General features: G+C 47.9%; 1 protein-coding gene across 1 annotated transcript; it reads right to left on the bottom strand.

The window, feature by feature from the left end:
* Positions 1-317: 317 nt before the first annotated feature.
* LOC136521609 (protein NRT1/ PTR FAMILY 2.11-like) lies at positions 318-8,847 on the bottom strand. Its single transcript, XM_066515360.1, is given in 4 exon segments — positions 318-1,593; positions 1,595-2,094; positions 8,297-8,514; positions 8,632-8,847. Coding segments are annotated over 4 exon segments (1,776 nt in total). The 5' UTR covers positions 8,789-8,847; the 3' UTR covers positions 318-692.
* Between the last annotated feature and the right edge of the window lie 16,450 nt (positions 8,848-25,297).

Here is a 25,297-nt window from a genome sequence, read left to right as displayed (position 1 = left end):
ATTATCGACGTGCTATGTTTATCTGCATCTAACCCAAATAGGATGCACCTACCAGCTAGGAATCACCGTAAAGGTTTTGTTTGCAGTGGGAAGAGTATTTGTTCCAGCCAAGGTAAAAACATCCTTGGGTCAATTTTATCTTTGTTGCCTCTGCGTACGATGCTATATTGTAGCTGAAGTGCTGAACGATGACCAGGTACGGCATGAAGACCAACCGGAAGTGAACTTTGAAGGCATTCGTTTATCCAGGTCAGCGTCACTGAAGTGTGAAGGCATGTCGTAGGAGGAAATGCTTGCAATCATAAGCTGGTAACTGAAGCTAAAACTTTCATTCAATCTTACATCCATTTGTATTTCAGTTTAACCACTTACAAGTTACAAGAAACCAACTCTTTTGTTTCTTTCTCCTCATTCATCAGCCACTTGATCATCCTATAGATTCAAATGAAAGGACCAGTAACAAAATTATAAAGTAATAACAAAAAAAAGAGGCGTCGATATCAAACAACTACTATGGTAAACACAAATAATTATCATGACCTTATTCTAAGGTCCCCCCCCTTTTTTTCTTCTTCTCTCCCAAGGCCATAACATAATTACCCAAGTTGCCATCAAGGACCACACAGAGCTCAGAGCTCAGAGCTCGTTCATGCCTGCACTCGTGATCGTGAGACGACGGTCACCTCGGCGGATTAGTTGCTGGCCCCCTTGAACCTGTACCACCTGGCGCAGATGACGAAGTAGATGAGGTTAAAGACGCCGATGCCGGCGATGGTCCAGTAGAAGAGGTCGAGGCGGCCCTTGTTGAGGTCCTGCGCCAGCCAGTTCTGCCCGGAACCCGTGGTCCGGTGCACGATGGTCACCAGGAAGCCGCTGAGGTAGTTGCCGAGCGCCAGGTTGCAGAAAGCGAGCGCCCCCGCCACGCTGCGCATGTGCTCCGGGATCTCCTTGTAGTAGAACTCGATCTGGCTGATGAGGTTGAATGCCTCCGACAGTCCCAGGATCATGAGCTGCGGCACCATCCACAGGCTGGACATGGCCGAGATCGCCCCGCCGGTGATGGTGGTGCCGAGCGTCGGGTGGCTCAGCGCGATGGCACGGCGCCGGTCCTCGACGATGGCCGAGATGACCATGGCCACGGTGGAGAGCGCGATGCCGATGCCCTGGCGCTGCAGCAGCGTGAACCCCTCCTCCTTGCCGGTTATCTTCCGGAGCTTGGGCAGCAGGAGGCGGTCGTAGAAGGGGATCCACAGCGTCTGCGCGAGCATGGCGAAGACGGTGAACGACGCGGCGGGGATCTGGAAGCCGCCGCGGCCGAGGTGGCGGTCGGACTGCAGCGCCGAGAGCACCACGTACGTGGACTGCTGCACCACGGCGACGTAGTAGATGATCCCCGTGGACCAGACCGGCACGATGCGGATGAGGCACTTGACCTCCTCCACCTGCTGCACGCTGCAGAGCCTCCAGGGGTCGGCGGGCGCGGCGCCGCCGGGGCGCACCTCGTCCGGGGACGCCACGATGGCCGCCTTGTCGAGGCAGCGGAACTGGTCCGTGTGCGCGAGCTTGGTGACGATGGCGCTGGTGTGCGGCGGGCTCGAAGAGGTCCTGCTTCGGGTCCTTGGGCTGCTTCAGCGACCGCTTCTTGAGCGCGGCCGCCAGCACCTGCACGACGCTGGTGAAGGGGCTGCCCTCGGGCGTCACCCGCACGTAGAGGCGCGTGCCCATGAAGAAGAGCACGCAGGCCAGGAACATGAGCGCCGTCGGGATGCCCAGCCCGATGGGCCAGCTCACGTTGCTCTGCACGTAGATGATGACGGTGGCGGAGATCATCATGGCCGCCGTGAAGGTGAAGTAGTACCAGTTGAAGAAGCTGTTGATGCCGCGCTTGCCGGACTCCGTCGTGGGGTCGAACTGGTCCGCGCCGAAGGGCATGCTGCAGGGGCGGATCCCCGCCGAGCCCAGCACCAGGAATGCGAAGGCGATGAAGAGCACCGCGAACTGGTACGACGTCGCCTTCTCGCAGGTCTCGCCCACGCCGCACTCCGGCGGGTGCAGGCTGTCCGCGCCGGCCGTCAGCGTCAGCAGGAACATGCCCTGGTGGTGGATGCATGGAACCAACGAGTGAGCAGCATGCCAACATTGAAGCACGTCTAAGACAGAATCACGAGTCTTTGGTCATGGGCTCATGGCCCACTTATGCTCCCTAGTACATGTAAAGCCCAGGCCCACGCATGTCCATTATGGATATCTCCTTTCTGCCCCAACGGCCCAACTCTCGAAGCACATGCTGAAACGACAAAACCGGCCTCGTCTTCAGCCGTGGCCACTGCAATGACTCAACCGCCGCCGGCAACAGGACAAAGTGTCACCAGCGGAGCAAACCAGCAGAGGAGGCGAACCTCTAATTGACGCCTGTCATGGTCTGCTGTGTCACGTTACACGAATGGGACGGGCAAGTGAGTCAATCCCAGTGGCTCCATTTCCTGGCGGTGGCTGTCATCGTGCAGCTACAGGTAGTCGGCGGTCACTTCGACTAGACAGAGATACTCCTTTCATATAGGAAAAAAATGACGTTTATGATAGCATTTAGCATACTAAGAAATGATTAATTAGGGTATAGTTTTTTTTGTTTGACCCTATTAAATATGACTGTGGGTGCATTCCATATGAGAAATTTTCTTAGATCATCCGGTTAGCACATCGAGGCGTGAGGCTGGCGAGCCGAGTTTGATTCTTGGTGGTCACAGTTTTTTTTGCTGCATGCTTCATTTTGCATGACGATAGGTGCATTTTTTCCATGGAGCACGTAGGAGGCTGTATGGCACGTTTGTGCCTGCTCGTTTTTTAATTTTTTTTTGGCCCGGCGCTCGTAGCATGGCGTGTTTTTTGCTAGCGCGCTCGGATGGCTGGTGGGTGGCGCTCATTTGGAATAAGAAGACCGATGTTTGGGTTACCTGCTTGCCTACTGTATTTATGTGCCAACTTGCTTTCTCTATTCTCCACGTCACTTCTTCTCTTGTTCATGGTACTGAGCCATCTCCTCTAGCTATATATGGCCGATTCATTTTCTATGTTTGATCTCAACGAGCCTGTATATGACGACGGCAACGGCAACAGTATGCACTTCTTCCTATCTTGTGCATGCACTTTGCTATTGTTTTCTCTCCATCGTTTCTTATATCATTGTTTTTTTAACATGATTTGATTTGAACTTGCCACAATGGGAAGCTAGGCAAGAAAGATACGACAGTTGTTGATGCTCAGTTTGGTGTACACATTCGTGCAGTTCAGCGCCTGTGGAAGCAAGGTAAAATAGCACTTGCAAATAATATTCCGGTTGACCTTGGTAGTCGTAAGAGGGGTAGAGTTGGTCGTAAGGCATCTCCTATTGATTATGTAGTCCGCGTGGACGAGACCACAGCGACAGCATGGCCAGAACCGCGAATGCGCACGGTTCCATGCTTGGCGGTCCTCATGGACGAGATGACAGCGAGCGCATACAAAAGAGCCCGGCGGCAAGGAATCCGGCACCATCTCTGAGTCCGGCGCGAGCTCCTGCAACTCCGGCGTGACGGAGTCCGGCGCCACCTGCGAGTCCAGCACGAAGGACTCCGGAGTCATCTCCATGGCGCCAGAGTCCTGCTCGATGACGTCTTCCATCGCCATCTCCATGGAGTCCGACGCCAACTCCTCCGACGTCGAGTCCATCGGCGCCGCATCCCTGGAACGCGATGAAGCCATGCGCGCGAGGACCGGCGAGCAGAGAGGCGCGGTGAACGGACCGGCGAGCAGGTAGGCGAGCGCGAGCGGCTTTAAGATACGAACGCGTACGAGCATACGAGAGGGAGAGCTGTGCGGCGCATGAGAATCGAGGCGAGCGACCCACGCGCGGCGCGGAGTAACTACATGCGCGCATAGATCGATGAGGGAGGGGCAAAGAAGTCCAGCTTAGCGGCTGCATGGCTAAAATGACGTTTTAATCGTAATCAAGGGAGGAGCATGACGTCATTTTTTTTCCTATATACAGGGAGCATGCCCGGACTCCGGAAAAGGTGACCGGGCGAATCATTTGGGCGCACATGGCGGCCACAACCCACATGAGAAGGCGCGCTGCACTGCGGCAGCTTCATTCTCGTATCATAGCCTTAAGCCATAGCATCGGGGACCTCAGTGGAGTTGGAATTTGGAAATCCGTATATTTCCCTCGAAGCCGAGAGAATCCTCTACAGTCTGGACAGTGGCGGATCCAAAGGGGGGGGGGGGGGGGCTGGGGGGCTCCAGCCCCCCTAATTTCTTGATTTCAATGCTAACTACTGTAGCAAAACTTGATTTCACCGTTAAATCTTCGTGCAAATCAACATCTCTGTTGTTTTAGCCCCCTCTTATCCCGCATCCCACATCCGCCACTGAGTCTGGACGCTGGACCTCCTATTTTTTTTATACGAGATGGGATCCGGACACTATCATTTTGCTGGCCCGCATCACGTGGTTTGACTGCGCCGCGCTGCTCCTAGCCGCCGCCCGGTCCAGACTTCCTGAGAGGAGAGCCCAGACCCACACAAGCATTCCCCGTCACGCGTTCCGACGGGGCACGGCACGTAACGCACCGAGACGGAGCCGCCGCCCGAGCCCCCACCGACACATCCTCCCAGCGCCCGCCCGCCCACCCACCAACCCCACTGCCGTGCACGGCTCCGACGCCACCGCTCCGCTCGCCCGGCACCACGCGTGTGCGTGTCGTGCCGGTGCCGGTGCCGGTGCTGGTGCCACCAACGTGTCCGTAACCGACGCTGGCACTCCGGCATACAAGTGGGTGGGTGGTCAGGGAGGCGACATCGGCGCGGCAACGTACGCACGCGCGTAGTACCTACAGTACGTGGATGCCGGCATTGCAGTGCCTCCGGTCCGGAACAAGCATGATTGATCTGCCCATGTAGGAATACACGTACTGGGGACGAGATCCATTGTTTTCGGCCGCAGGCAACCAGAACCAGGGAGGCGATCCAGAGAGATATTTGCCTGTCCTGGCCGACGTGCCCCCGCACTGTCCGCGCGCACAGCACGGCAGGCCACCACTTCGCAGGCAGAAGCAGGGCAGTTCGGCTGGTCAGTTTTTCAGCCGGAATTCACGGTTCCCGACTGAAAACACTGTTTATTTTTTCGCAGATTTCTTCAGATTCATTTAGATTCCTCCAAACAAATCGGGCCGGCGGCTCCTAGCTAAGCTAGCCTTTTAGCTTCACCAGTCAACAATCTCCGACGGCTCCACCTCATGACTCGTGTCCAGACGCCACCTACAAGTGAGTACTAGCGACTTGTGAGAGGTTGGGGTAGTTAGGGCGCGATTGATTGCTTTGGTGAGGGAGAGTTGGAATGGAGAGCTGGCCTAGGATGGTGAAATGTATGTTTAAATCGTGCACTCAGTCGTGTTTGGTTGTTGGTCTAGTATGAGATGAGATCTTGTTTGATTGCATGCATTGATGAGAGTTTTGAGTGTATGACATATGGGTCCCTGCGTCATGCCTGAATCAAGCCATCCTATATGAAGAGGGAAGTAGAAATTGAGAAGATGAAGTCGTATGGAATGGAGGAGGATAGATGAATGAAGAGATACATGCGAAAGGTATAAGGAGGACAACTAAACACACCATATGAATGAGATCAAACATCAAAACGGTACGAGGACGGTTCAATTCGGCGTACCAATCACGCCCTTAGTTGGCGGTCGCGCCGAGACGTATCCGCCTGCCTGTCCGGATAAGGGGCTGCTGCCGTGCCTGCTGGCGATGGATGGGATGGAATCGTCATTTGGCCGCGCGTGCCGGCCGTGACAAGAGGAAGGAACTTAACTTGTGCCGCCGTGCAGGCGCCCAGGCGGTGAGACCCTTCCAAACGTGCGTATTCGCGCACCGCCGCCACACCAAACTGTGCTGTGCGCCGCACGTCACGTCGCTCCGGCGGTGTGCGGTGCAGTGCAGCTGTATGTTCGATCGGTAGGTGAGTGATGCCGATCGATCGACGAGAGAAACCATTTGCGTTGGGTTGAAGTCCCCGTTCGGATGGTACCGTTCTGGAGAAATTTGGATGGTTCGGAGGAATTATAGAGTAATTTGTGAGAGGAAACACTATTCCGAATAAAAAAAAAAGTGGATCAAACCAGGTTTAAAGGCACGCGATAGGGACAGAAGCGTGGAAATCTGGCAAGCTGGTGAGATGTGCGTACCGGGATAATAATAATGCAAGTCCACTTCACTGCACGCCGAGGCAAGGTGATCCTGATCCACCACCACCACCACCCAAACTTAATTTCGAAACACAACTAGCTTGTTTTTGATACAATGGGCATTTCTGAGGTCTGACTGTCTGAGCATGCTCCTTGCGACCGCATGTTTAGCACGGGCCCAAGTGTGCGGCACGGGTGGATTAGGATGCCAGCAGGCTACTGATTGGGTCTGGGCAAGTGGGCATTCACATGGAGCATTATCTTACTGCTAATGGTAGTACTAATCGAGCCTTTTTTTTTTATCCAGAACGTGGCATTGCCCAGTGCTAATCGAGCTCAATCATCGTTGCTAATGCGTGGCAGATGCATGCGCATGGCTCACTAGTAGCTTGTACCTACTGAATAAACCCGTAATGTCAGCTGATGATGACAGGATAAAAAGCAGATGGATTAGGTCACTACAATACGGCTTAGCGCGGCGCTAATCATGAGTGCTGCCGCTAACTGGAGTATAATTAAGGCACTTTGCCATGCTACTTTGTGGAATTAAAAGGGCAAAGTGCGTGATAATGCAGGGACACGCACACGAGGCTAGCTACCTAGGCCAACAAACACTGGTGGTTTTTGTTAGTTCGTATGTAATGCTGAGATATTTAGCTCTGCCACCGTGTTGAATGTGAGACAAGTCAATAAGCGTACTTAGCTTTTATTTTCACACTTCAAAAATATACACTTTTTTCAAAGATGTACTGTGGCATGGGAAGGAGGCTTCTGCAGGCTGTGTGTTTTGTCACAAAATAAGTGCATATGGAATCCTAACAACCATATATGCATGCAGATATTTGGAAGATAAGACACAGGGTCTTTTCGACATATAAATATGTGCACGATGCTGAGCTGAATCCGTGAAGACTAAAGCCCCTTTGGCATGGCTCATCCAAAACGGCTTCATTGGTGAAGCCAAAACCGATGAAGCCAGAAAAACTGGCTTTTCCGGCTTCTAGCTCATTTTAACTCCGGCTTACAAAAACAGCTTCACGCTACAGTGCCTCGATTTACGTAAAATAGACAACGCCGAAGCCGACGTAAGCCATGCGCCCCCAAATCGGTGGAGAGAACCGGAGGGCGTGTCTCGAACAGCACCAATCCAACTACCAATTTCACCCGTTATTAAGACGCAGGTTTGGTAGCTGCTCCGTACCCACTCTCTAGACGTCAAAGACGATTTCAAAACTGAGGACGACTGAGCTCCAGCTCTACACAAACACCGATAATTAAAAATTCGCCAAAAATTCACTCAAATCGCACTTCAAAAGGGAACCAAAATTACAGTCGAACCCGCATTAGCAATTCGATCCAGAACTAAGGAAATCCACTTAAAACTGATTTATTATATGCTGTCCGACAAAACTGCTTGCAACTCTGTTCGGGACGGTGCAGTATAGTGCAGTATAGCTACTTGGTGGTATCCGAGTCTTGTATATGTAATCAATAAATGGCCTGGAAACACAGCTGAGCGATGACGACGGTGCTGTGCGCACGTCGTGATGTTAACTACCGCACTCCAGATCTCCTACGTACAGCACGTTTGTACTACATGGCGCATTCGTGTTGGAGAGAGGTTGAGGAGATGGAGAGAGGAAGAAATTCTCTCAAGAAGCGATCACGAGCCAGTGAGCGGGTGCGCACGTGGGCGCTCGTCCCATGTGCCGCCCATCATCCTCTCTTCTCCAATCCAACCAGCGGATGGAGTCATGGAGGGAGGAGAGGGGGAAAAAACAAAAGAAGAACAGCTCGGCTGCTCGAGAGTGAGTCCAACTAAACTCGTCGCGAGCTGGGACAGAGCACAGAGGCCACCAACCCCCACCGTCATCGCAAAAGCTGAATCTGATGACCCCGCGGGCAACGTAACGAAGGAACCCGTCAACCACCCAGCCCGCCGAACCGAATTCCACCCACCCCGAATCCGACCCGCCGCCGGGCCTGGCTCGGTCCGGCAGCAAGGACGACGGACGTCGCAAACGAATTAAGGTAAATAACAGGAGGGGTGGAGATTGCGGTTGCGGTGCTTACGATGAGGGATGCGACGGAGGCGATGGCGAGCGCGAGGTAGCGGCCGAGGTAGGCGTCGGAGAGGAAGGCGCCGATGATGGGGGCGAGGCTGGTGGTGCCGTTGAGCCCGTTGAGCAGCGTCGCCGCGTCCACGCTCCGCATGTGGAACACCTGCGTCAGGTACACCAGCAGGTTCGCCGACGTGCCCAGCGTCCCCAGCTTCTCGAACGTCTCGTTCCCTGCGCGCGCGTATATATGCACACGAGGCGCAAGCGCAATTCAGCCTCACTACATCGTCACCACCGTTGCCAGCAACGCACTAGTACACGACACGAGCGAGAGAGGGGTGCACGCACCGATGATGAACGGCATGGCCTTCCAGCCATGGTACTTGACGGCGGGCCGCGGCGGGTGCGGGCTCTCCTCGCCGCCGCCGTTCTCCAGCTTGTCGACGTCCATGCTCTTGAGCTTCCGGGATACCTCCTCGTCGTCCCGCCCGCCGCCCACGCGCATTCTCCCCTCCTCTCCTTCCTTCTTCGTCCCGGCCGGGGGAGACGAGACGAGCGCGCCTCCCTTCCGGTTTATAAAAAGGAATCCCCAATCCCAATCCCAATCCCAATCCCAATCCCACCACCCGCACCCAGGCTGCACAACAGCTGCAGTAGCAGTGGCGTTGCAGTCAGTCACGGGGTCCAGCAGCTGGGGATTTTTCTCTTTCTAATTTTCTCATCCACTCCTCCACCACCATGATATTATGTTTTATTACATCCAGGTCCTCCACACCTCCACGCTGCCTTCGTCTTCGTCTTCAGTTTCGTCCCCCAACTTTTGAAAGCGACTTGCGGCCGGTCAGGTCAGGTTGTGCCGATCCGAATCCATCATAGCTGCTGGCTGCATTGCGCGTATGGACGAGTCTGGTGGTCACCGGTCGCTGTCCTCTCCTCTGTTGAGAAATGAGAACCATGAAAGAGTGGGGAATTGGAAGGCGAAAAAAACGACAGCGAGAGGGAGCAGCGGCATTGACCTTTCCAGCCAGGCAGCCAAACACCCGAACGGACGTGACAAGTTGGGAGAGTGTCGGTGCGAAGAGTGACCAGCTATGAAATATTCGTTGTTTTGTTGTAATACTGGTTCAGGTAACGCGTCCTATGTCCAGTTTGAGTCGTTCGGTGACTTTATTCCTAAGTTCAGATGTTCGAAGTTTGCTGTGTGGTTACAAACGAGTAGGAGTAAGGTGGGGGTGTCAGAGGTCCGGTCGGACTCTGGACCGAAGAGCCGAGAGTGATGGGAGCTCCTACGCACGCTAAGTATTGGAACACATGCTCTGTGTAGCTTTAGAAAGTTTAAAGCTAGCAGAGAGTGAGTCGGAATGATCTGTCTGTTGTTTTTTTGTTCATTGTCTCAATCGTCCTCCTTTAGGAGAGAGTGCATCCCCTTTTACAGATGAAGGAGACGGCCTTACAAGTGAGCGAGGTAGTGCGTGCTACCTAGTCTTGTTGCCCACGCTATCGGGTACAAGACGGTTTGTCGACGCCCACAATATTGTTGACGCCCAGATGCATGTGGTTGGTTCCATCGTGTTCTTCTGGTATGGCAAATATCGGCGTCTACCATTCTGTAGAACAAATATCAACGCCCACAACACTGTTTGTGTTCTAACATGTCTGGAAGGTTATAAAGTACCCTTCTGATATGACCTGACAGCACTGTCTTGCAGGTGTGCAAGGTACGGTCCTTGGTATTGCGGTTGACTTGAGCGCCTTGTCTTACTTGCTCCGCCTAATTCTCTGGGTACCTACCGAGCAGGCGTCCCCGTTCGGTTGTGTCCTAGTTGGCTCCGACCGTGCCGGTTGGAGAAGAGCTGTAAGCAGAGGTTCGGTGTCCTTCCGGTCGGAGAAGCGGGCCGGAGTCGGAAGCGAGTGCCGTTCCCTCTTTAGCCAGGCCTTCCGGTTGGAGAGGCGGGTTGGAGTCGGAGGCGAACGTCGTTCCTTCCTTGGCTAGGTCTTCTGGTCAAAGACCGAATTGCTCTTCCGGCCTATTGTTAGGTATCTGGGCCGACTCAGGAGTTGCGCGTCATTCGCAACGTTGTCTGCTGAGTCGAGCTTTTATTGGAAAATAGGTTCATTAAGGACCCCGAGTGATTGGACCAGAGCGCGCCGTTAGGTGTGCGTTCATCGTGGGTGCTTATTGGGAGTTGTTGCAGACTGTTTGTCCGGGGAAGACACAGAGACGGCGAGAGCTAGCGAGCGAGAGAAGTTGTTAGCGTGGCTGCGTCCACTGAGCAGTGAGCAATGAGCGTAAGAGAGAACCAGGCATTATTGAGCTGAGGTTCCTTGGCACATGGGAACACGCAAAGTGATGCCACCATATCTTTTGGCACCCCTAGCCTCCCTCCTTCACTGTCTCTGTCTCTCTCGAAAAGTTATGGGTCGAACAATACGTCTTGCCTAACTCCTAACTCCAATCGACCCTACAAAGTTCATGCAGACATTCTGCTTTTTCTCTGTAACAAATGGTGTGCAGCTGAATGAAGCAGCCGGTAATTAAGCGGGTTATTGGTTAACTTACACAAACCATGCATCCACGTACGGTTTGTTGGTTCTATAAATCACTCGCTGTTCCTGCTCGAGTTGAACGGAGATCGATTAAATTGCCGATTTTGCGCCATTGTGTGGCATTGTCCACCATCTCGCAATAATCATGGTGCGGCACTGCAGCTGACGCTCGATTGAATCCTTTCTGCATCCACCACCACCACCACCAACCTCTCTCACTTTCTTCGAAATGCTGTCTGTTCTTACTTATGCACAGGCACGAGCTACTGTTTATTTGCTCCTCCATCGCGTGGCCAAAAAGTGTTCTTTAGATTCCTTCGAGCTAGCAGTAGTATTAAGCAAATTGTTCAAACATCATTGTCAGTTTGCATTGATCGGCCACATGGTTGGTCACTGACTATAACAATTCACAAAGGCTCCTTCACATGATCCTCCAGGGGCCTTCATTTTAGGTGACATCGTCGTCGTTCCATGCTGCCCGGCTTTGTTGTTTATTCATCGTCATCGGTGTTTTAGTCGTTACGGATCGACCTAACCTGACAACAACGTGTGATATATTTTCTTATTATTAGTCTTATTACTAGTGTGTTATGATGAAGGAGATTAATAGGACTAGTGGGGACGTATTATAGCTAGTGTGTTGCCCTCCTGGATCTAGGGTGTGAACTGTGAAGATGGCCATGCCAGATGGGAGAAGCAAGCAACGTTGACGGGGTAGATGGAATCCTATCACGTCAGTAGCAGTAGTTACTGTCATGCATTCATGCACGCACAGTGCCTGGAGAACAGTGCACGAAAGAAGAAGCATTGACAGGACGATTTCTGGCGATGCCTCTCCTCTGACCTTTTGAGATATCTCTTGATGGGGACCTACTGTAACTGGATATGGACCAATCGGGCAGCAGTTGGAAGCTTCGTTTCACATAGACATATGAATGCATTCGTACTTTATTCAACGGCAGTGCACGAAGAACAGACAGAACAGTGCAGTGGAAGGATTAAGAAGCTAGTTTGTGACAGGGAGGACGTTTTTGTTTATCTTGTCAATCCCTGGTTGGCATGGACTTTTTGTTGGATAGGGTAGGGACTGGCTGGACCTGGGTAATTAGCCAGTGCAGTTTACCGAAACAGGATAGGACAGAACAGAACTAGATCTCAATTAACTCTAAGAGTCTACTGATGAGGAACCAACTCACATTTTAGTTTCGTCTCGGCAAGTGAGCCGGTGACTGGGTACTTGAATTAGTCGGTCTTATCCATCTTCATGATCTGATAGCACATATCAGAACGGACCAAATAAAGATTCATACTAGGTAGACGCCATTTTAATTTGCGTTTTGCTGTGGAGAATGTGTTCCAGATCCAAGGCATCTGATGGCTCCTCTCTATAAAGTTTAAAACAATCTTCGCCTCGCCTGTGCCGGATGCCGTCGCCTAACATACGCGAATACGAGATGCGCAACGACGATGGGCGCGAGGCTGAGGCTGAAACGCCGGCCCTACGTGCCAGCCCGTCAGCGTCGTCATTTCGGTGCAGACATGTTCCGACCCGTCCTGACTGTACGACGGCTAGCTGGCCGCTACGATCAATCCAAATTCGATGCAGTCCTCTACGTACTGACTTGTGGAAACGGCAACCTGGCCTGTCGAGTACTCCTGCTAGTAGCAAGTAGGAGTAGTGTACTTCAGCGTATTCGCTCGGTCGTATTTGGTTTATAAGCCATGGCTTATCAGCTAACAAATAGTATTTTTCTCTCACACCAAACCAGTCAACAATACTTTCAGCCATGGCTTATAAGTCAAATCAGCCCAAATGAACATGAGCTTGTGATCATGGCTGCCCGGCGTTGGACGATTGGACCCGGGTCCTTGCGGCGGTAGGACCCGACGGGCCTCTTCCCGGGGTTCGGCAGAGCGTGCAGTTCGGCCGGGAGACTTCACGCACGGGGACCAGCCGCTGCCTGGTGGGTTGCTTCAAGACCCTGCAAGCCAGGCCGCACGCATCGTCCCTCCCGTCACAGCGTTCGTTGCTGCCGTCGTTGGCAGATTTTTCTCCACGATGCCGGACGCTGTCCTTTCGGAACCAATCAATAATCATGCCCCCGAGGAAAAAGCGGGAGAAGAGAAGACTTGTGCTGCTGACAGGTTGGTGGCGAGCCAGCGCCAGCCAGGGGACGCCAAGCAGGTCTGGCTGGCTGCTGGGAGTGGATGTGCAGGCCAGCCGTCGCCGTCGCCGTCGCGGCCGTTCGCGAGCACTTCACTGGTTGCTGGCATCCCGGGGAACGGGGGCTGCTTGGTTGTTTGGTGCCTGCCGCAGGGGGGTCGTCGGTCGCGTTGCATGTAGGGAGCAGCACGTCCGTGTCCGTCTTCCGACTCGAATTGGATGGATGCATGGGCCGCGCGCGCCCGTGCGGTAGGAAATATATATATATATATATATATATATATATATATATATATATATATATATATATATATATATATATATATATATATATAACTACTATCTTGTAGCTGGATACAAAATAATTTATTCTATAGCCACTTTGAGTTACGATAATTACTATATTAATTTAGGAGATTATAATTACTATGTTATAATTTACGATAATTTTATATACTAATTTACGATAATGTCAATACATATTTACGATAGTTAGGTTACTATAGCACATGGGGATATTTACCATAACGTTATAGTAAACCACTTAGTAAGGAGTTACTATAATCTCATAAATTAACATAGTAATTATTGTAACTCAAAGTGGCTACAGAATAAGTTATTTTATAGCCAGCTACATGTTAGTGTGTGTGTGTATATATATATATATATATATATATATATATATATATATATATATATATATATATATATATATATATATATATATATATATATTATTTTGCTATAATACACCTGGGTACATTCTGTATATAGAATGCACCTAGGGCAGCGGGCGCACCAACTTGGAGCAACCAGCGCGCCCAAGCGAACATGTAGTGCATGCTTCCCTAAGTTAAATTGTATCTTCCACTTACCACGTAAAGCCGCCTAGCATACAAATCCAACTAGACCGCATACATGCATGCATGGAATTTTTTGTTGGTTCGAATATTTGAAACAAATTTTCTCCTAAACTGTAACCCCGATTAACAAACCGTTTGTTGCATCCGACTCAAAAAAATATTCTGAGCAAAACTAGATCCAATATGGATATTTTTTTTATCCTTTTAAGCGAGTTGCATGTCAATGTACTACCGATTGCAACTCTGTCTACCACCTAGTTGCAACTAGTTATAACTCTGTGTATTATATGCATCTGGTCACCATAATCACGCCAAGTTGCAATTCTGAGTTGCAATCATATCTGAGTAGCAACTGTGTTGCAATTGAGTAGTAACTAGTTGCAATCAGTAGTAATTGGTTTGCAATCGGGTAGTAACTTGTTACAACCAGTAGTGATTGTGTAGTGACGAGTTGCAACCAGTACTAACTAGGGTTGCAACTGGACAGGTGCATCTACCAACTAGGTTGCAAGTGAGTACTTGCTAGCTGCAATTGAGTACTAACTGGTTGCATTTCTATTCAGTAGGAGTTGCAAGCATACCTGATTACAATCAGAGTAATAACTGGGTTGCAACTAAGTAGTGAATAATTGCAACCAGAAGTAACAAGGTTACACTAGATTATAATTAGTTGCAACCAGTGCTAAATACGCTACAGCCAAGTTGTAATTGTGTTGTAGAAGTGCTTACAACTCATAGTAGAACATATTGCAATTACGTATTTGAAAAAAAAAACTTCATCAAATACAACCTTCATGAATCTCGTTTTTGTTAAGCATATTTTTTTAACAACCTACTTCAAACAGATCTAAAATCGGATCTGTGGTTTAGAAGATATCGCATTTTTTTTGTTTAGAATCAACAAAAAATTCCCTCTGGTGGGTGGGTTAAGCTGTTAGGTGACATCACGTAGTTGGTTGTCTCTATTTAGTTTTGCATGCAGGAACGTGGACTTACCTCGCGCTTGCCGCTCGCCGCGCTCCGCGCGTCTCGCGGCTCGTGTCGGGTGCACTCGCTTCATTGAATGCACCCAGATGCATTTTAGCCTCGTCATATATATATATATATAGATATATATATAGAGAGAGAGAGAGAGAGAGAGAGAGAGAGGAGAGAGAGAGAGAGAGAGAGAGAGAGAGAGAGAGAGAGAGAGAGAGAGAGAGAGAGAGAGAGAGAGAGAGAGAGAGAGAGACACGCCGCTGCGCGTCATCGGAATGAATTCTTGGAGGGAGCCGACCCCGGCCGGTCGCCCAAGGTGGCACCGCAGAGCGCAGATCCACCATGTGTCCATGTCGTGTGAATGTGTGATGATAACGTCAGCTCCGGTGTCCGGTTGCGGGTATCCCTAGCCGCTTCGGTGCTCGATCGGCGCCTGTCCCTGCCTGACTCAGAATTTTGTACGAGGGGTTCAGGCAGTAGTGTATCCAGGAACTGACATGTGCGGCAAATACGGTTTTTCTTCACCGTTACTACTACACTGGACACTGGTACGTACGTGTACTGCCGCTTTTGTCTATAGCGCTGTTATTCATGACATCGTGCTTGAGTTCTTGAATGTCAACTTCAGATCATAAAGTATACGTAGCGGGGCACTAAGAAAAAAAAAGTATACTAGCTATTATGTGGTGACGTTGGTCGTAAACGATCGTAAATTTTCAGTCAGAACAGTATTTTTCTTTCACACCAAATCAGTCAACAGTAATAATCCACGATCATATACGATCGTTTCAGCCCAAGTCGAACGGGCTAATCGCTTGCTGCGCAAAAGGAGCTCGACGATTTCATTCACGTTGGGCGCCGCACACGTCGCTTGGGTTGGGTTGCGTCTTGTGTCTCCGTGTGCGTGCGCATATATCTATTGGTAAATCTGGATAAGGATCAGATCAACTACCAAAAACACAGGCTCGGGCTATGCTTCATGTGAAAAACGTTACCATACGGAGCAAGGTCTACCCAATATAGTATCCATGATGAGAAAATTTACGGTGCCAAACCAAACAAGGTTTACTCAGTTTCTATGAGAAATTTTACTGCACCAAAGGTCTACTACGCAATTTCTATGAGGAAATTAGTCTATAGATAAACAGAAATAATAAATAGTAGCTAATTGTACTTTTCATCTTGTCTTTATAACTCCTTCTATTCTAAAATATAAGTCACTTTAGTTTTATCGCAAGTCAAAATACTATAATTTGATCAAGTTTCTAGAAAAAATATATTAAAAACTACAGGTTCTAATAAATCCACTATCAATACATATGTCATGAAGAATTTAATAAAGCTAATTTCATATGTTGGTGTATTTTTTATAAATTAAATTGATCAAAATTAGAAAAAAAGGTACTTAGCACAAACAAAACTGAAACACTCCCTCCATTCCAAAACGTAAGGTGAGCCTAGCTCAGTTGGTTAGGTTTTTTGTGGTGGAACCTGCCCACCCGTGCTCGTATTTTTCTGGATTTATTCCATGATTTAACGGTGTTGTGCTTTCAGTGGTAGGCGACATTCCCGTCGACAGCAAGGCATCTGTGGTCGTCAATCTCAATATATGTACTGGCACAGTCTTTCAGAGGTGCTCATAGGGTAGGGTTCGTATACGTGTGTTTATAGGAATGAGTGTGCGTGCGTGTTGAGTGTCTGCTTCAGTACTTGTGTAATTCGAAAAAAAAGTTCTTTCCTAAGCCAAACTTCTCTAACTTTGACAAACTTCAAAGAAAAATACGTTAACATGCATCTACATACCAAATAAATGGACTATCAAGTTATTTTTCATGGTGAAATATAATGAAATTAACTTGATGTTATAGAAGTTGGTGCAATTTTCTATAAATTTTGTCAAAATTGTAGAAGTTTGACTTGGAATAAGGTTAAAACATCTTGTATTTTGAAAGGGGGAGTATAATGCTACATTTTTTATGAGGCACAAAACACCTGAAGTTCTAGAGGGGCCCCTTGATCCAACCATTCAAATTCAAATTTCCACCCATCTTCTCTTCTGATCTTCTTCCTACTCATATGAATCCAAAGCACCCTCGCTCCTGGCTCCTAGCTCCTATCCCTCGATCCCTCTCCTTCCCCATTTTATTGTCCATCCTCTACTAGCGACAACTACACTGTCTCATCATCCTACCCAACACCAAATTTATTAGCCCTCTCCCTCTAGGCCTAGGGACATGGTAAGCGCTGGTGGTCTGATCCTAAACCTCTCAAACTCTAAGGTGTTGTTTAGTTCACCCCAATTCCAAACTTTGGCACTATGCAAAAAGAAGATTCCCCGTCACATCAAACTTACGGTACATACATGGAGTACTAAATATTGACGAAATCAAAAACTAATTGCACAGTTTGGTTATATTTTGCGAGACGAACGTTTTGAGCCTAATTAGTCAACGATCGGACAATTATTACCAAATAAAAACAAAACGGTACTGTAGCTAAACGTGGCCTAAATCGGGCGGCGCAGAATCTGGCGAACTAAACGTGGCCTAACTCTAGTAGCTAAAAGGGTAACCTTCCTGTTGTGAATATGGTGAAGAGGAATTTGTTGATTTAAAGGGGCCAGCGAAATCCCTAACACAACTCCTAACATGATGAATATAAGCACAACAAAAAATCCTAAGAAAGTATTGTTGAGACCATTCAAATATTTTTAAGCCATATCTTCACGAGATGAACCATATAGAAAATCCTAAATTATAATAAAAAAAAGCTTTCCCTACCAATGAATAAATATTTTAGTAGACCAATTAGTTATAGATATATCTTGGCATATCTCGAAAATAATTAGGAACATAAACCGAGACATTTTAGAGCTACAGAATAGTTATTAAATCGTTAACATCTCGTCATAAAAACATTTTCCTTAAGCAATTGTTAGCCTCTTAGATGCCTTAGTACATAAATATCAGAATTCCTAGTGGAAATCAGGAATGATGGATGAAGCAGGAGAAGAGGACATTCATAGTGTGCATATATAGGATCGTATCCCGGGTAAAAAGACGTGCATTTGTATGCATATAGCTAATTGTTATAGCTATCTAATTTTTAGCTTCAGTTTATTGAAACAGAGGGCAAATATATAGGTTATGTTTTAGCCAAGCCACTAACTAGTTCTTAGTCAACTAATTCTAACTAATAACTAGTCTTACCTAATCTAAACATGTCCTAAATCTCGGTACAGCACTAGTAGTGTTGTATTGTAGCTACTACGGTCGAACTGTACAGCACCGACAGGTGAAGTTGATTTGACAGCTCTTTAATTAGCGGTCGTTGATAACCAGGGTCGTTGATTTGACAGCTCTTTAATTAGCGGTCGTAGATTAGATAATGGCCTTTTTTTTTCGACGACGCGTGCACGCGACTCTACCTATCGTACATGCCCGTGCCGCCTAGCTAGTGCCATGATCGTCGCACGAATCACAACGTCACTGTTATAGCAGTACGCTTATAACTACTCTGAATTGACATTTTCTTCAGGACGAGACAGGCTTCAACGGAGTAGGATATTTTCGAGCAGTAAACGACGAGATCATTATTAGAGATCAACGTTGTTAGAATAATAGGTAATTTCCATGTCATTTTAATTCCATAATTTAACAGCATGACGATGACATATAAAGAAATATTAATCATTGAAATCGTGATATCAATTATATCCATGGTGAAAATACATGCTAGATCATGTATCATGTGAAACATATGAAGATCAAAAACATGTGAACTTGATTCATGAATCATAACAGAGAGAAACTGGCATGATATACATCTCATATTTGCAACAAGCATAAGGCTACATATGAAGCAACATGACTGTAAAAAGAAAACACATACGCAGAGCATATATTTGGCAGAAACAGACATAAGACATCTTATAAAACGGCAAGACTGGACATATGAAACAAACTGATGGCAACATATGGAACAACACATATGAATTGCTGAAACATGTAGAAAGTAAAACAGAGAGAAGATGAAACAATCATACCCTCCCGTCCGCAATTCCGAAGTTCCAGCATTCGACATGCTGTAGGAGAAGAAAATGTTTCCTCGAGGAAGGAGACGCCCGCGATCGGGAAGAAGACGACGTACGGAGACGGAGACTCTTGGGCAGTCGCGTAGACGCTCCCCAAAAATCTAATTGCCGATCCCCCGAGCAAGGTCCCGAACGACATGGGCTTCGGAGGCACCTGCCCTCTCGCTTCTCCGTACGCGCAGAGTTACGAGATGAGGAAAGCCATCAAGCAACTGAATTGTGTTTCCGGAATGTGTTCTCTCTTTAACTGGAGTTGGAAGACTCGCAGGGGAAGCCGAGAGGCCTCGGAGGCTGCGCCGGGAAGACAGAAAGACCCCCCGGGAGATCAGGAGTCAGGCCGACTTGGAGTTGAAAACTCCCATGGTTAGTGGGTGCTAAAAAGTTAACACGCCACGCCCGCCTCGCCTCGCCTCGCCTCGCCACGCCCCGCCCCGCCCCGAGCCCGGCCCGGCTGGCGGCGGCGGCGCACGCACGCGCGTGTGGCACGCCTTTGCCCGTTTCTCAACTTCTCAATTTAGACGGATCAATTCCAATCATTTAAGTTGAGTCAACGTCCTTTTAACTTCCAATCCGGTACAAATAATAATACCCACAATTACAAGCCATAGAGTTATTGATTTATTAGATATATAAATGGGCCTAGCCCATAATAAATCCAATAATCCCCACCAAACTCTAGGGTTTGTAACTGTATAGTTCCAGAATCATATTTCTTTGATATACTAGTGTTTCGATGAAGACTGTTAAGTTAAACATCCACCTAGAACAAGAGTTTCACTTAGTCACAACTGAACAATGGACTATGCCTTGAATTGACAGTTTTGTGTGAGGTGAGATTCACTCAAGTCCTTTGCTGGTACTAGGTTGCAACAAGCATCCCCGCTGTTTGAAGCATATAAGTCACACTTCTATGCCTTTCATGAGTGTTTAGGGATAACCTAGGTCCCATAGACTGTGACCAGCAGTCTGACTCATATAGGTGTACTTCTCAAAAGATGTTCTGTAGGACAACATCTTATCTTTATAAGACTCTCAAAATACATTAAGGTAAATACTATCCTGCCTTACAGAAGGAAAGATATGCATCAGAGATAGGTTCGTAGGGAACTTTCCTCTCAATCTACTCATAGCTTGTTTCACCACTCTACTTCACGGGATCTCCGATCACATAGAGCAGGTTTCCACTATAGTAGATTTTTACGTGGGTCTCATACCCATCTCTCTCGATGCACTTTCTATCACATTTCATGATAGTCTCTTAGTGAATTGATCAGCCAGATTATTCGACGTGTGGACATAGTCCAACGTTATAACTCCGGAGGTTTTCAACTTTCTGACAGTCTTTAATCTTCTTTTAACATGCCTTGTGGACTTTATGTTATTCCTGGAACTGTTGACCTTTGTAATCACAGTCTGGTTGTCACAGTTCATTGAGATAGCCGGTATCGGTTTTTCAACTACCGGTAAATCCAACAGGAAATCACGAAGCCACACAGCCTCAGCTCCAGCAGTGTCCAATGCAGTGAGTTCTGCTTCCATTGTAGACTTCGTTAAGATAGTCTGCTTGCAAGACTTCCAGGAAACAGCGCCACCTCTAAGCAGAAACACATATCCGCTCGTAGCATAAAGCTCATCAGCATCAGAAATCCAGTTGGCATCACAATAGCCTTCCAGCACTTTTGAATGTCTAGTATAATGAATACCATAAGTCATAGTACCTTTTAGATAACGCAACACTCTCTCAAGAGCACGCCAGTGATCATCTCCCGGGTTTGACACAAACCGGCTCAGCTTGCTCACAGCATAAGAGATATCAGGCCTTGTTGCACTCACAAGATACATGAGTGATCCAATGATCTGGGAGTATGTCAGTTGATCCCTTGCTATTCTTCGATTTTTCCTTAATAGCACGCTAGGATCATAAGGCGTGGGAGCAGGACCACAGTCACTAAAACCAAAGCGACTTAATACCTTTTCCACATAGTGGGATTGTAACAGAGTTACCCCACCATCACCTTCTCTAATAAGCTTGATATTTAAATTAACATTAGCTTCTTCCAAATCTTTCATTTCAAAATTGTTCGACAGAAGTTTCTTTACTTCCTTAATCACATTGAGATTTGATCTAAAGATCAGGATGTCATCAACATATAGGCACAGCATAACAGCTTCACCCCCACCATATCGATAATACACACACGTGTCAGCTTTATTCACAGAGAAACCGTTAGATGTTAAAGTATTATCAAACCTTTCATGCCATTGCTTAGGTGCTTGTTTTAGGCCATATAATGATTTTAACAACATGCACACCTTGTTCTCTTGACCATCCACAATGAAACCTTCTGGCTGATCCATATAGATCTCCTCTTCTAACTCTCCATTCAGGAAAGTTGTCTTAACATCCATCTGATGAATGATAAGACCATAAGAGGCAGCCACGGCAATTAAGGTGCGAATTATAGTCAATCGAGCAACTGGTGAATAGGTGTCAAAGAAATCTTCACCCTCTTTTTGGGTATATCCTTTAGTTACAAGCCTTGCCTTGTACCTCTCAATTGTACCATCAGCCCTAAGCTTTTTCTTGAAAATCCATTTGCAACCTATAGGTTGACAACCATAAGGACGGTCAACGACCTCCCAAGTTCCATTAGACATAATAGAATCCATCTCACTCCTTACTGCTTCCTTCCACAAGTCAGCATCAAGAGAAGAATATGCCTCTCTAATGGTGGTTGGTATGTCTTCCACAAGGTACACTAAATAGTCATCACCAAAGGATTTTGTAACCCTCTATCTCTTGCTCTTTCGAGTGACTATAGTGTCATCCTCCTCAGGGATGTGCACATGAGAATCTTCAGCATGATCTATTGGAATAGATAGTTCGTGTTCATGGGGAATTGTAGTCCCATGACTTGTTTCACTAGGTGTATTCTTTATTGGAAATTCATTCTCAAAGAATGTAGCGTCTCTAGATTCCATGATTGTATCAACATACATATCATGAACTTCAGATTTTATAATTAAGAACCTATAACCAACGCTGTGAAATGCATAACCAAGGAAAATACAATCAACAGTTTTAGGCCCAAGTTTACGCTTTTTGTTGATTGGCACATTTACTTTAGCCAAGCAACCCCAAGTGCGCAAATATGAGAGATTTAATCTTCTCTTTTCCCATTCCTCAAATGGTGTGATCTCTTTATTCTTTGTTGGAACTCTGTTTAGGACATGACATGCTGTCAAAATCGCCTCACCCCACCATTCCTTGGATAATCCCGCTGTACTCAACATGGCATTCACTAACTCTGTTAGAGTGCGGTTTTTTCTTTCAGCAATCCCATTGGATTGTGGTGAGAATGGCGGTGTCCTCTCATGAACAATACCATGTTCCACACAAAACTCATCGAAGACATTAGAGAAATATTCTCCACCTCGATCGGACCTTAACCGCTTTATTTTCCTCTCAAGTTAGTTCTCAACTTCAGCTTTATAGGTCTTAAAATAATTAAACGCTTCATCTTTTGTTTTTAAGAGATACACATAGCAAAACCTGGTGGAGTCATCTATAAACGTGAGGAAGTATCTTTTACTGCCTTTAGTCAAAATTCTATTCATTTCGCACAAATCAGAATGGACAAGTTCTAGAGGTGCTAAATTCCTCGCCTCAGCAGTCTTGTGAGGCTTGCGGGGTTGTTTTGATTCAACACATACATGGCACTTAGACTTTTTGACCAAATTGAATTTAGGAATTAAATTTAGATTTGCTAACCGCATAAGACAGCCAAAACTTGCATGACAGAAACGTGAATGCCATAAATCCGACTCATTAGAAATATTAACATAATTTACCATTTTATTACACACATCATGCAGTGATAAGCGAAACAAGCCTCCGCAATCATATCCTTTACCAACAAAAGAACCATGTTTTGACACAACACATTTATTCGACTCTAGAACAATTTTGTAGCCATCTCGACATAGCATAGACGCACTAACAAGATTCTTCTTGATGGAGGGCACATGCTGCATGCTCTTCAATGGCACCGTCTTTCCTGAAGTAAACTTCAGAATGACCGTACCAACACCAAGAACATGAGCACGCGACCCATTTCCCATCAACAAGGCGCTAGACCTCTCGACCTGGTAGGAAGAAAACAGAGAAACATCAGCACACACATGAATGTTTGCACCACTATCTATCCACCACTCAGGTGAATTACATACTGAAAGAACAAATGGTAAAGAATTACCATACCCAGTTGCTCCTTCTCCAGTATCAGTAGTGACAATATTTGCTGATTTCTTTTCCTGCTTGAACTTGCGCTCAGGACACTCACTTGCCCAGTGCTGTTCACTGCCATAAACAAAGCAGCCTCCATCTCTCTTGTTGTTGTTCTTTTTAAACTGTGATGTTTGAACAGGCTTAGTTGTGTTCTCTTGCTTGTTCTGGTTTTTCTTCTTTTTATACTTGCGGAATCCAGAGTTTCTCTTCTGTACCATATTAGCAGTAGAGGTCTCAACACTCTTTCCATTGTCTTTTGCTCTCGCTCTCTCCTCAACATCAAGAGTACCAATGAGCTCTTCAACATTGAACTCCTATCTCTTATGTTTGAGTGAGGTAGCAAAGTCCTTCCAAGAAGGTGGTAACTTGGTGATTATACCGCCAGCCACAAACTTGTCAGGTAAGACACATGGAAAAAGCTCAAGTTCCTTAGCTAGTGCCTGAATCTCATGAGCCTGTTCCACTACAGATCGGTTCTCAACCATCTTGTAGTCATACAGTTGCTCCATGAGGTACAACTTGCTACCAGCATCGGTAACTCCAAACTTTCCCACAAGTGCATCCCACAGCTCTTTCCCTATAGGAAGGATGATATAGCTTTTCTGGAATTTTGGATCAAGTGCGCTAATCACTGCACCTCGAAAGAGGTTGTCATCAGCCTTAAACTTAGCCTCATCCTCAGGAGGCAAGTTAGCAGGTTTGCCCTCAGAGACATGATAACATGACATTGCAGTGAGCCACAATTCCATCTTAGCTTTCCAGATCAAGAAGTTTTTACCATCAAAAGGATCAGGCTTTAACACAGCAGCAAAACCTCTGACAGAAAAATGCCTAAAATTAGGTTTTTGGATTGTTAGAATAATAGACAATTTCCATGTCATTTTAATTCCATAATTTAACAGCATGATGATGACATATAAAGAAATATTAATCATTGAAATCGTGATATCGATTATGTCGGGTACCTTAGAATGGGGTACCCCAAGCAAAACATCAAATGGGTTGCTAAAGTCCCATCTAAAAAGAAAAAGCTAGAAGGTAAGTCGTGGGCCCCTCACCCGCCACGACCAAGCCCACCGGGTCCTCCCCCTCCTCGCCTCGAGCCTCGAGCAGGAGGTCTCAGCATCCTGACGCCAACTCCGCTTCGCGCGAGGCTCCCCAGGGAAGGCCTCGGCAGGGAACGCCGTCTCCGCCTCGCCCGAGGCTCTTCACGGAAGGCCTCGGCAGGAAGCGCGTTCTCCGTATCGCGCGAGGCCTCGGCAAGGAGCCTGATCTCTGTCTCGCGCGAGGCCTCATTCTCCATGTCGCTCGAGGCCGGCTCGTCCGCGGTCCGTCGCCCCCCGCCTCGGCCGACCCTCCCGACAGCGCGTCACGTCTCATTAATACTTTCAACCACTCCCGCAATCTCAGCCGGACAGCGGCTCAACGTCATAGAATGGCCGACGCGACCCGAAGTCGCATCAGCGCCATACCGGCTGGGACAGGGCACGGCGGGGATTACCGGCCACTGTGTCCCAGCACTGTGTCCACGATCAGCGCCTGGGACAGGGTATGACGGGGGTTACCGGCCACTGTGTCCCAGCACTGTGTCCACGATCAGCGCCTGGGACATGGTATGACGGGGGTTACCGGCCACTGTGTCCTAACGCTGCAACCACGACCCGCCGCCCGCTCAAGGCCTCGGCACTGTACACCGGGGTCTCGGCAATCTCGGGGTTCATGCCTGCCGAGACCCCCCCACCGCAGTACAAGCCTCGGCACCGACCAGGCCTCAGCCTCGCGCACAATCTGTCCACCGTGGTTTGCACATTCGCCGCCACGTCCACTCCGAGACATTCCCGGGGCTCCCACGACGCACAGCATCTGATGGGACAACCACGCCGCCCCAGTATTCTAAGGACGGATCACTCCTACGACCACGCCGCCACCGGAACAGGCCACAGGGTTCGGACATGCCACTCCTATTGGCACGACGTCGCATAGTGATACATGTACTGTCCTCGTCCTCCCTTCAACTATAAAAGGAGAGGACTTGGGCCACTCAGAGAGAGGAGGGGGAACACCGGATAACACACACACAC

This window comes from Miscanthus floridulus, chromosome 2, assembly GCF_019320115.1.
Source record: "Miscanthus floridulus cultivar M001 chromosome 2, ASM1932011v1, whole genome shotgun sequence".
Lineage (NCBI taxonomy): Eukaryota > Viridiplantae > Streptophyta > Magnoliopsida > Poales > Poaceae > Miscanthus > Miscanthus floridulus.
The sequence above is the reverse complement of the archived record's forward strand: the minus strand, read 5'-3'. Positions and strand labels throughout refer to the sequence as shown.